The sequence below is a fragment of the Anolis carolinensis genome, chromosome 2, assembly GCF_035594765.1.
Source record: "Anolis carolinensis isolate JA03-04 chromosome 2, rAnoCar3.1.pri, whole genome shotgun sequence".
In the NCBI taxonomy this organism is placed as follows: Eukaryota; Metazoa; Chordata; class Lepidosauria; order Squamata; family Dactyloidae; genus Anolis; species Anolis carolinensis.
Genome location: NC_085842.1, coordinates 1,300,365 through 1,312,958, shown reverse-complemented (window position 1 = coordinate 1,312,958; position 12,594 = coordinate 1,300,365). Strand labels below are relative to the sequence as shown.

General features: G+C 43.3%; 1 protein-coding gene across 1 annotated transcript; it reads left to right on the top strand.

The window, feature by feature from the left end:
* Positions 1 to 120: 120 nt before the first annotated feature.
* Positions 121 to 12,209, top strand: LOC107983680 (zinc finger protein 709-like). Its single transcript, XM_062972799.1, has 2 exons — positions 121 to 2,136; positions 10,386 to 12,209. The coding sequence occupies exon 2, from the start codon at positions 10,673 to 10,675 to the stop codon at positions 12,068 to 12,070; it is 1,398 nt and encodes a 465-aa protein (XP_062828869.1). The 5' UTR covers positions 121 to 2,136; positions 10,386 to 10,672; the 3' UTR covers positions 12,071 to 12,209.
* The last annotated feature ends 385 nt before the right edge of the window (positions 12,210 to 12,594 follow it).

Sequence of the window (12,594 nt, the reverse complement as noted above, 5' to 3'; positions counted from 1 at the left end):
CAATGTGATTCTAGGCTGTACCAATGGGAGGGTGATGTCTAGATCCGGGTCAGTTTTAGTCGACTCTCTTCTACACTTTGGTCAGACCTGCCCTGGAATAACCCTGTGTCCAGATCTGAGCAGCGCAATTCAAGCAAGAGTTCGAGATGCTAGAATGTCTCCAGAGAAGGGCTCCAGGGAATGGCCGAGGGTGATGAGTGTGTTTAGTGCGGAGGGGGAAAAAGGCCGAGGGAACAAGAGAGCCAACATTTGGAAGGATGTCCCATTGAGGAGAAAAGGGCAAGGTTTTCCTGCTCCTCTGGGATCGCTTGTGTTTGTGTGAATCCATGTAGACAAGGATTTAGAAAGAAACAAGGGAAATGTGCCTTGATTATCTCCCACCGCTTTAACATTTACTGGTCACTTCTGATGGCAGTGGTTGATCAGGTATATATTAATCCAATGTCCAAAATGCAAAAAAGATTCCTGTGTTATTACATTATTCATCCAAAGCTACTTATTTGGACTCTAGCTCCCATAATCCTTCCCTTGCTCACCAGAAACAGCCATTGATATTATGCATTGTGTTGTCGAAGGCTTTCATCACTGGGTTGCTGTGAGTTTTCTGGGCTGTCCGGACATGTTCCAGAAGCATTCTCTCCTGACGTTTCGCCCACATTTATGGCAGGCATCCTCAGAGGTTGGGAGGTGTATTTGAAACTAGGCAAGAGGGGATTATCTATCTGCGGAAAGTCAGGCAGGAAGCAGCCAGGCTTTGAATCTGCAAGGCCATTCAATGCTATTCTCAGGATTACACTTAGCACTTTAAGTACTACACCTGCTGTGTAAACCCCTCCCTGATGACTTGACATTTTTACTGCACCTTGGCCCAGATCTTTTGATCCAACTCATGATTTTAACGTTGTTTTGTATATTGACTTTTTACGATTGTTTTTATCCATGTTGATGTTTTATTGTTGCTGATTTGTTTATTGTTTTTGTTTTGATTTTGTGCTGTTGTGTCCGGGCATGGCCCCATGTAAGCCGCCCCGAGTCCCTTCGGGGCGGTAGGGCGGGTTATAAGAATAAAGTTATTATTATTACAGTAGAGTCTCACTTATCCAACACTCGCTTATCCAACATTCTGGATTATCCAACGCATTTTTGTAGTCAATGTTTTCAATATACAGTAGAGTCTCACTTATCCAACATAAACTGGCCAGCAGAAGCTTGGATAAGCGAATATCTTGGATAATAAGGAGGGATTAAGGAAAAGCCTATTAAACATCAAATTAGGTTATGATTTTACAAATTAAGCACCAATATGTCATGTTATACAACAAATTTGACAGAAAAAGTAGTTCAATACGCAGTAATGCTATGTAGTAATTACTGTATTTACGAATTTAGCACCAAAATATCATGATATATTGAAAACATTGACTACAAAAATGCGTTGGATAATCCAGAATGTTGGCTAAGCGAGTGTTGGATAAGTGAGACTCTACTGTATTGTGATATTTTGGTGCTAAATTCGTAACGTCAGGAGAGAGTGCTTCTGGAACATGGCCAGGCAGCTGGAAAACACAGCAACCCAATATGATGCATTTTGTTCCTAGGATAGTTTCTTAGCCCTCTCTTCGTCTCCTTCCCGCGGTCCTGCTCCTTTAAGGCCAAGCCCCGCCTCTCTTTGGGCGCCTGCCTCCGCCCGCCATGACGGGGCCGGGCGGAAGTAGGGCTCCAGGGTGACGTCACGGCATGGCCAGCCCCGCCCCGTTCCCTTGGAGACAGACAGACAGGGGGCGGAAGTGAGGTGGCGCTTCCGGTGGGGCCCAGCCGAGGGAGAGGCGCCAGCCCTTGGCGTGTTCGTCGGAATCTTCGCGCGCGTGAGTGGAAGGAGAGTCCTAATGAGGCCTAGTTCCGTGATGGTGAGGAGACGGAGACACACACGGGCCCGTCTAGTCAGACTTCCACGCCCCGCCTGTCCCTCCGAGGGAGACGAGGGGGACCAGTCCCCGCCCACAGACACGCCCACGGACAGACACGGGTGCACACAACAGGAGGCGGGCAAGGAGTAAACACGGGAGACCGGCCAGGGACCATGGCTTTGGCCCCGGCCTACGAATTTGGACCACGTGATTCTAATATTTCTTGCAGGTGGTTTCAGTTCTGTCTCCTCTTGTCTAAGTGTTGTTTACGTTTCGTGCCTTATCGATTTTAATGCATAGTTACGTGTTTCTTGTTTAGATTTTACGATTTGGTTTTACAGTCGAGTCTCACTTATCCAACGTGGCCTTTAGGGGTCTCTCCTAACTGTCTGGTGCTATGATTCGATGTGTATTATTATTGTGCAGATCTTGGATGGCCATCTGTCAGGAGTGGTTGGATTGTGTCCTCCTGCACGATATAAGGAAGTTGAACTGGATGATCCTTAGTTATTACAGTAGAGTCTCACTTATAATAATAATAATAAAACTTTATTTATACCCCGCCACCATCTCCCCAACGGGGACTCGGGGTGGCTTACACGGGGCCATGCCCAAGACAGTACAATATAACAAAATATAAAAACAACATATCAAAATACAATTAAACAATACAAGAATAACAATGCACAGTACAGAACAAAATCAAAGCAAAAGCAACATAACAAGGGCGGGCCGCATGGACACAAAGTTAAAACTCGGGGTAAGAAGAGATAAGAATAAAACCATGGGGAACAGGGACATGAGATAGTGAAAACAGTCTAGAGGATAGATGTTGGGGGGAGTAACAAAGGAGGGACAAACTTATCCAAGCTAAACGGGCCAGCAGAAGCTTCGATAAGCGAATATCTTGGATAATAAGGCGGGATTAAGGAAAAGCCTATTAAACATCAAAATAGGTTATGATTTTACAAATTAAGCACCAAAACATCATGTTATACAACAAATTTGACAGAAAGGGTAGTTCAATACACAGTAATGTTATATTGTAATTACTGTATTTATGAATTTAGCACCAAAATATCACGATTTATTGAAAACATTGACTACAAGGCTTGGATTAGTGAGACCCTACTGTATTATTATTGAGAGGCTGGCTGACCATCTATTGGGAGTGCTTGGATTGTGTCCTGCATGGCAGAATTGGGTTGGACTGGATGGCCTTTAGGGACGTCTCCTAACTGTCTGATGCTATGATTCGATGTGTATTATTATTGTGCAGATATTGGATGACAATCTGTCAGGAGTGGTTGGATTGTGTCCTCCTGCATGATATAAGGAAGTTGAACTGGATGATCCTTAGGGGTATCTGCTAACCTTAGGATTGTATATTATTATTATTTTAACCGCTGCCACCAATTGTGGAGATGTCAGGCAGAGGGGAATTTATTTTCTTTATTCTTCTTATTTACTTTAGATGGTATCGTAACTTAGTTTTGAATATATGTGACAGAGACTTGGATATGGAAAGAACAAAAAAAAATAAGTTTATTTCAGGCACAGAGCTTGGTGGTTACAATATTGCTTCTCAGAATTAAACTTTCTTAATCAGTTGCAAATATAACTTATGATGAATACTCTTTCAAATACTTTCCCCTTTCCTTTCCCAACCAAAACTACTAACTGATCACTTTGGATCTAACTGGGATTACTTCCCCTTACTACTCAGACTCTACCAATAAACCTAAACAAGTTCCTAACTTTCTTAATTCAACACCACTAGAGATCTGAGTTTCCCTGGTATCCCTAACCTGGAACCAGTGTCTTCCCTGTGACTAAAATCACAGACTAAACTGTTTTTTAAAACATTCCCTCCTTTTCCTTCAAACGGCGGTTGGCTCCGCCCTCGTTTCTATGGTAACCTGCCTCAGAATGCTGAGCTGGTTACCATCCCCCCACACACTGGTAACTAATACCCTTTTAAACATAGCCAAACATGACTTTTAAAACGAAATTAAACATGACATCTATAAATCAAAATAAAAACACACTTCTTTACAGACTGGATGGCCTTTAGAGGTGTCTCCTAACTGTCTGATTCTATGATTCAATTTGTATTATTATTGTGCAGATCTTGGATGGCCATCTGTCAAGAGTCCTTGGTTTGTGTCGTCCTGCATGATATAAGGAAGTAGAACTGGATGATCCTTAGGGGTGTCTGCTAACCTTATGATTGTATGATCTTCTTATTCTTATTATTGAGAGGCTGGGTGGCCATCTGTTGGGCGTGCTTGGATTGTGTCCTCCATGGCAGAATTGGGTTGGACTGGATTACCACAGTAATTATTTCATATTACATTACAGTAGAATCTCACTTATCCAACATTCTCTTATCCAGTGTTCTGGATTATCCAACGCAGTCTGCCTTTTAGTAGTCAATGTTTTAAATTCACTGTGATATTTTGGTGCTAAATTTGTAAATACAGTAATTACAACATAGCATTACTGAGCACTGAACTACTTTTTCTGTCAAATTTGTTGTATAACATGATGTTTGGTGCTTAATTTGTATAATCATTACCTAATTTGATGTTTAGTAGGCTTTTTCTGAATCCCTTCTTATTATCCAACATATTCACTTATCCAACATTTTGCCAGCCTGTTTATGTTGGATAAGAGTGACTCTGCTGTATATTTATAATCTTATATTATCTGTTTAGAACTGGATTATATGAGGCCCCTTCTACACAGCTGTATAAAATGCACACTGAAGTGAATTATCTGGCAGTGTGGATTCAAGATAATCCAGTTGAAAGCAGATAATTTAAGATTATAAGTGGGTAATATAGCTGTGTGGAAGGGCCTTGAGTCTACACTGCCATATAATCCAGTTCAAATCAGATAATCTGTAATTTATAGGCAGTTTGGAAGAGGCCTAATTCTGCCTTTCTCCTGGGCTGATAGGTTGCTAGGAGACCAAGTTGGCAGAGCTTAGCCTTCTAACTGGCAGCAATTGGATAAAAAACAATTATTCCTCTCCCTCTAATTAGGACTTTATTTTTCTTTTCTTTTTGTTGTATGAACCTAGAGGCATGAATGAGGGCTTGTGCTGCCAAGTTTAGTTTTTCTGGGATGTGTAGTTTTGTTGTTTTGTCCTAGGCTGAAATTTCATTACCTTTATATATATATAGATATAGATTATTTTCTTAAAAACCTCTATATTTGAATATACCATATACATGAGGGTCCACAAAGGTTGGGGTTTTTCCGTCTGAGCGGAGGCCCGCCTTTGTGGAGATCTGGGGTACATGTACGCAAATAGCCCCATCGACAGTCTGGGAACCCATGCTTCACGAAAGTCAGACTGCTCACAGAGGAAAAGAGGATTTTTTTGGGGTACCCCATGGCTCCTTGTAAGGAAGGAGCTTCTGGGGACCCCTGACACTTAAGGAGAGAGGCCCAAGGATGATTTTGGGGTGCATACAGGGTGGGGGAAGGGAGTCCCAAGGACAGGAAATTCATGAAAGACATTTGTGGTTCAGCAAGGCAAAAGATCTGCTAATGTCCATTCATAAAAAGCCAGAGTTCATTCATAAAAAAGGGGATCCAATTCATAAAAATAGTAAAAACAACTCGCTGAAAGTCGGGGTCAAAAGAGGAAGCACAAAGGAAGGTCTCAAGGGTCCATGGTGCCATTCAGGCACCCCCCCCCCCCCCCCGGATGATCCTTCCATTGACAGAAAAAGAGGCACCAAAAAGAATCACAGAACCTCAAAGCGTTCCTTCAGTTTGAATAGGGGTTTCCAATTGAACGAAAATGTGGATTTGAGAGGGTTAGAAGCAAAAGCAGCAAAATCCGAGATAGCAGTTAGTCTTACAATTAGCATCGGGTTAGAATGTCGTTGGTCCGATGAAGATTGGCGAACCCCGGTTACAGAAGTTCAAAGCAGAGAACCGGAATACGCAATTTGAAAGACTGCATTTCCCCGCTCCGGGGATACTAGTCCCCGAGGAGCCTGCGGGGATCCGCGGAGTCAGGAAAGATACAGTGTTGCCAGATAGGATTAGGAAAGGTAGATACACTTCGTTAGGGGGTTTGTTACAAAGTGGCCAAGGGAAGTTAGAGGAGTGAGAGTTAGCGATCTGTGCTTCTGCTGGGGCTGTTGCTGGCATCCCTCAGCCCAGTACCAATTCCAAGTTGAGGCTGTTACTGTGGGATCTGTGAAACGCCTTGCTGCAGCATGCTGTGTCAAATGAATATGAAAATGTGTGATGGCACACCAGGGTTAAAAGGAAAACTATGATATCTGCCTGTACCCGGTGGCTATCGGTTTACCCTCTGATGTACTTCAGTTCTTTAAAATAAAGACTCTTGAGGCAGGGTAAAGTTAGCCAAAATAAGTTTACTGGGAACAAAAAGCAAAGTTAACTTCAGTCAGGGTTCTTGAAAGACGAATCAAAATAATATATTACAAAGACGAAGTTTGTTGGTTGAACTTAGTTACACTGGTAATAAATACTTGACTATACTTGGTAAAATACTCGGCTATTGAAGGTAAAATACTGGATTATATTGTTGGTAAATACTTGTTTATATTGATATAATACAGAACTAAGATGGTAAAGTACAAAACTATGGTGAAGTACACTATGCTATAATAGTAAATACTAGGCTATGCTGATGGTATAGTACTAGGCTATAGGTAAAGTACTAGCTATAATGGTTAATACTAGCTTTAGTGTCTATATGGTAAATACTAGACTATGGGTAAATACTACACTATGGGTAAATACTTGCTATAGAATGCCTGTCTGGATTGCCAAGGCCAAGGAACCCAGACAATTTCTGGCCTTCTCCTCTAAAACTCTGACACAGAATAAAAAGGAGGGAAAAGCCTTTGAGGCAAGCTCTGGGTCAAAAGGGCTAAACCAACTGAGCCAGGCCTCTGGGGGGTTTTAAGCTCCACCCCTAAAACTAAGTACAAATGGAAAATTCCACACAAGGGAGAACTAAACAAGAAAGTGAAGCAGAAGAGGGAAAAAGCTAGGCCAAAACATCACAACATGGTTTTCATTTCTGCCATCAGAGAGAGACAAGATGTCTGCAGTTACTTAGATAGCCAGGTTCTGCTAACTTTCCTGTCTAGTTGCAGTAGAGTTCCGATAATCTGACATAAACGGGTGGGTGGAATGTCGGATAACTGGAAATTTCGGATAATAGTCTCGTCCCTCTGGCAAGCACCCGCGCTTTAGGGAAGCCAGGTGTGTGATGCTAGGCTTCTCCACAGTGCGGGTGCTTGCCGGATGGATGGGCCTCATTCCTCCGGTGAGCACCCAGTTTAGGGAAGTCCAGTGCGTGTTGCTGCCTAACAACACACACCAGGCTTCCCCAAACCGGGTGCTTGCTGAAGGGAAGAGTCTCATTCCGCCGGCAAGCATGTCAGATAATACGGTAGGTCGGATAACTGGAATTCGGATAACTAGAACTCTACTGTATATAGCTCTTTGAATAAAGTCTTGTGGAACTTTTCAGGCTGGACTCTGCTCCCTGAATTGCAGAAACATCATTGTTCCACTGCTGGCATTAGCAGTTCCTATTTGCTGAACTGCTATTGTGTGCTGCTTTCCCTTTTTGAAAATGGCCCCAGACCCATAACTCGGATTCTTCCCTCGGCAGAGAAGGCCGTCCTGTGGCGGAGGCCCTGCAGAAGGAGAAGGACCAGCAGGTGCAGAAAGGTGAGGCGGACTTGAGAGTATGAGTATGTTTAGCTTTGAGAGAAAGAAAGGCTGAGGGGACAGGAGAGCCGACATTTGGAAGGATGTCCCACTGAGGAGAAAAGGGCAAGTTATTCCTGCTGTTCTGGAGACTAAGATATAAGAGACTAAGATTTTCCTGCTTCTCTAGCAACTAAAATATAAAGCCATTGATTCACATCGCGGGAAAGAAGCTTCCAACTAAACATTGGGAATCATTTCTGGATGGTAAGAGCTGTTCAGCCGTGGAAGCCTTGTCCCCTCTCAGGAGCCTCCCTTCCCAAGCCCTGGCCTTCCACCTCCTGGGGACTCCATGTCCCAGAATCCCTGATCTTGGGCCAAGGCAGCTGAGGCTTCTGGGTGTTGAAGCCCAAGAAATCCCAGAGGAATAGAGTTTGGGAGTCCCTGCTCCAGAGAGTGGAGGGAATAATGATTATAATTAAATAGTAATAGTAATAACTTTATTTTTAACCCTGCCTCTCTCCCTGAAGGGAATTTCTCTCTTGGACTACAACTCCCATAAACCCTACAAAAGGTCTTGGCATGAGTGCTGGAGGAACCTGGGAGTTGTATTCCAAGACAAATATGTCTCCCAAGTCCTGGAGGAGGAGGAGGAGGAGGAGGAGGAGGAGGCGGCGGCAGCCTTGGCCTAGGACTGAGACACGAGGAATCCCAGAAGCCAGAGAGTTGAGAGAGGCCCCAAGGGCCACCCAGCCCCACCCCCTTCTGCCAGGCAGGGAAACACAGGCAGAGCCCTCCCGACAGATGGCCATCCAGCCTCTGACTAAATCCTCCGGACTCAGAGCCAGAGAGTTCCCCTGCCAAACGGCTCTTCCTCTTACCCTCAGGAAGTCCTTCCTCATGTTTAGGAGGAATCCTTTTTCCTGTCCTGCTGACAGAGCCCAGCTGAGAGCCAAATGAGGATGCCTGCCATAGATGTGGGCAAAACGTCAGGAGATAATGCTTCTGGACCATGGCCATACAGCCCGGAAAACTCACAGCAACAAAGTTATCAGACCTCCATGATGAAAACTGGTGCCTTATGGGAGATTGGAATGGAGTGACTTCACCAAAGAAAGACAAACTCTTGGGTGGGATGCTAAAGAATATAAAGAATGCCCTCCCCCCCCCCCCCAGCTTATACTCGGGTGAGGGTCACGCTGGGAAAGTATTGGGCTGAAAGAAGGTCTTCATCTTTCCGCACAGCAACCCAGCTCCTTCCTGTCCTGCACCTTCCTCTCCTCCTTTCTCATGCAGCACACGCCTTCCTCTCCTCCTCTCTCGCCACAGTGCACACCTTCCTCTCCTGGGACCTCGTCTTTCCCACTTTTCTTTATTCATACACACACTGCATTTCCCTCAAAATGTATAGTTAAAATAAACTACGGTGATTAATGGAAGGATATGTAAGCACATTTACATTAAAGAAGGTTAGAATAATGATTTAATCAGAGTTGGACAGTCTAAAAGCTAAATTACAGTTGTATGTAAATATTCAAAACATTTAACCTACTGATGCCTCAATTAATATAATTGTATTGCTATCTATTTTTATTTTGAAATTTACCAGTAGCTGCTGCATTTCTCACCCTTTCCTTATACTCGAGTGAATAATTTTTTCCAGTTTTTTTGTGGTAAAATTAGGTGCCTCAGCTTTTACTCGAGTATATACGGTACACATTTTTCAGAAAGACAAAAGACTTTCTCTAGAATTGATATGATACGGATATCTGCCAAACTTACAACCTATGTTCAAAAGACAGAAATCCTACTCAAAACTATCTCAGATCATAATCCTGTGACTCTAGTAATTACACTTAGATGGCAACTGAATGAATCACTACTGCAAAAAGAGGACATAATTGAGAATTGTAAAGAAAAACTGAAAGAAAAAGGAATTTAATTTAAATTAAGTTACAGATTTTCGAACAGTATGGGATGCCAGTACGGCTTATATTAGAGGATACTTTATAAAACGCAACACTGAAATGAGAAAGAATAGACAGGAAAATGTTCCGATAATTTCAGATGAAATTAAAAATAAAGAAGAGGAGTTAAAGAAAAATCCTTTGAATTCAAACATTCTAACTCAGATATAACTCGTACAAATGCCATTATCGATGTTACTAGTTAATGAATTGGAAACTAAAATGAAGAATGCAAAACAAAAATACTTTGAATCAGCTAACAAACCAGGGAAATGGTTAGCATATACATTGAGGAAAGAAATGCCAAATAATGTGTTAATTTATTATTTATTTATTCACGACATTTCTACCCCGCCTTTCTCTACCCCAAAAGGGACTCATTGTTAAGATACAACATGAGGATAAAATATTAACGGATGGTATCAATATTCAGGCTTTTAAATATTATTATAGTAATTTATATAAGCCAGACCATATATGAGAATCATTTAATTCAGCGAAAGATGCCAAAATAAATGTTCACAGTTCACAGCCTGTTATACCTGCACTTTTGCTGCAGTTTTGGATTTTAATTTGTAGGGTTGTATTTTATTTTGTGCAGAGAACCTTTGTGCACCGTCCCCTTTGTCCCTGAGGAGGGATTGTTTGTTGTTGGGCAAGTATTGAAGCATTTCTCACCAGGCAATGGGCACCTTCCCTCTTCCCCTGGGTTTGCTACAACACGAGACTTGTTTTTCATGTTCCATGAGATCTTTCTCTGTTCAACTCCTGAAGAGATTTTCCCCTCATTTGTCTGCAGGTAACTTCTGAAAAATCTCTGCGAAGAACACGTGAGAGCTTTGCCCGAGGAGTGCTCTAAGTCTAAAGTGACTTCAAGATACACAGCAATGAAAACAAGAAAAAATAAGTAGTAAAAAATATATTTCAAGCTACAAACCTATGCAGTTAAGAGGAGGAAATAAGATTATGCTGAAAAAAGACAGTCTTGGGAAAGCGAGCAGAAGGCTACAGCAATACAAAGACTGCTGTTCAGGAGGTTATATCTGTGAACCCCTGGCATAATATTTGAATTATAAATATAAAAGAATGGCAAGTCCTCTACCTCCCTATCCTAGATCACACACAGGGGAGAAGTTACATCAGTGTGTGGAATGTGGGAAACAATTTGATTGGAAAAGTTCTCTTACTCTACATGAACGGACCCACACAGGGGAGAAGCCCTATAAATGCATGGAATGTGGAGAAAGCTTCAGTCACAGTGGCAATCTACATTCCCATGAACGGACTCATACAGGGAAGAAGCCATATGAATGCATAGAATGTGGAGAAAGCTTCAGTCAGAGTGGCAATCTACGTTCCCATCAAAGGACCCACACAGGGGAGAAGCCCTATAAATGCATGGAATGTGGAAAGAGCTTCAGTCGGAGTGACAGTCTACGTACCCATCAAAGGACCCACACAGGGGAGAAGCCACATAAATGCATAGAATGTGGAGGAAGCTTCAGTCAGAGTGGCCGTCTACGTTCCCATCAAAGGACCCACACAGGGGAGAAGCCATATAAATGCATAGAATGTGGAGAAAGCTTCAGTTGCAGTGGCAATCTACGTACCCATCAAAGGACCCACACAGGGGAGAAGCCCTATAAATGCATGGAATGTGGGAAGAGCTTCAGTCGGAGTGACAGTCTACGTACCCATCAAAGGACCCACACAGGGGAGAAGCCACATAAATGCATAGAATGTGGAGGAAGCTTCAGTCAGAGTGGCCGTCTACGTTCCCATCAAAGGACCCACACAGGGGAGAAGCCACATAAATGCATAGAATGTGGAGAAAGCTTCAGTTGCAGTGGCAATCTACGTACCCATCAAAGGACCCACACAGGGGAGAAGCCCTATAAATGCATGGAATGTGGGAAGAGCTTCAGTCGGAGTGACAAATTACGTTCCCATCAAAGGACCCACACAGGGGAGAAGCCATATAAATGCATGGAATGTGGGAAGAGCTTCAGTCACAGTGATAAACTACGTTCCCATCAAAGGACCCACACAGGGAAGAAGCCACATAAATGCATGGAATGTGGGAAGAGCTTCAGTCACAGTGATAAACTACGTTCCCATCAAAGGACCCACACTGGGGAGAAGCCACATAAATGCATGGAATGTGGAAAGAGCTTCAGTCGGAGTCACCATCTACGTTCCCATCAAAGGACCCACACAGGGGAGAAGCCCTATAAATGCATGGACTGTGGAAAGAGCTTCAGTCGGAGTGACAGTCTACGTACCCATCAAAGGACCCACACAGGGGAGAAGCCACTTAAATGCATAGAATGTGGAAAGAGCTTCAGTCGGAGTGACAGTCTACGTAGCCATCAAAGGACGCACACAGGGGAGAAGCCACATAAATGCATAGAATGTGGAAAAAGCTTCAGTCAGAGTGGACATCTACGTTCCCATCAAAGGACCCACACAGGAGAAACCACATAAATGCATAGAATGTGGAGAAAGCTTCAGTCGGAGTGGCAGTCTACGTTCCCATGAAAGAATTCATACAGGGGAGAAGCCACATAAATGCATGGAATGTGGAAAGAGCTTCAGTCAGAGTGGACATCTACGGTCCCATCAAAGGACCCACACGGGGGAGAAGCCACATGAATGCATGGAATGTGGAAAGAGCTTCAATCACAGTAAAAGTCTGCGTATCCATCAAAAGCCCCATGCCTGGCCAGCCACCAGAGTTAACCCAGTCACTGCCTGATCTCGATGGGGAAGTTCTGGTTCCGTCTGCTACTGTTAAATGCCTTGGGGTTGTGTTGGACTCATCGCTGACGATGGAGGCCCAGATCACTGCCATAAGTAAGCAGGCCTTTTTTCATCTTCGCCAGGCAAGGAAATTGGCATCCTAACTCTTGACAGAAGCATTGGCAACGGTCATCCATGTAACAGTCACCATAGAATCATAGAATCATAGAATCATAGAATCATAGAATAGTAGAGTTGGAAGAGACCTC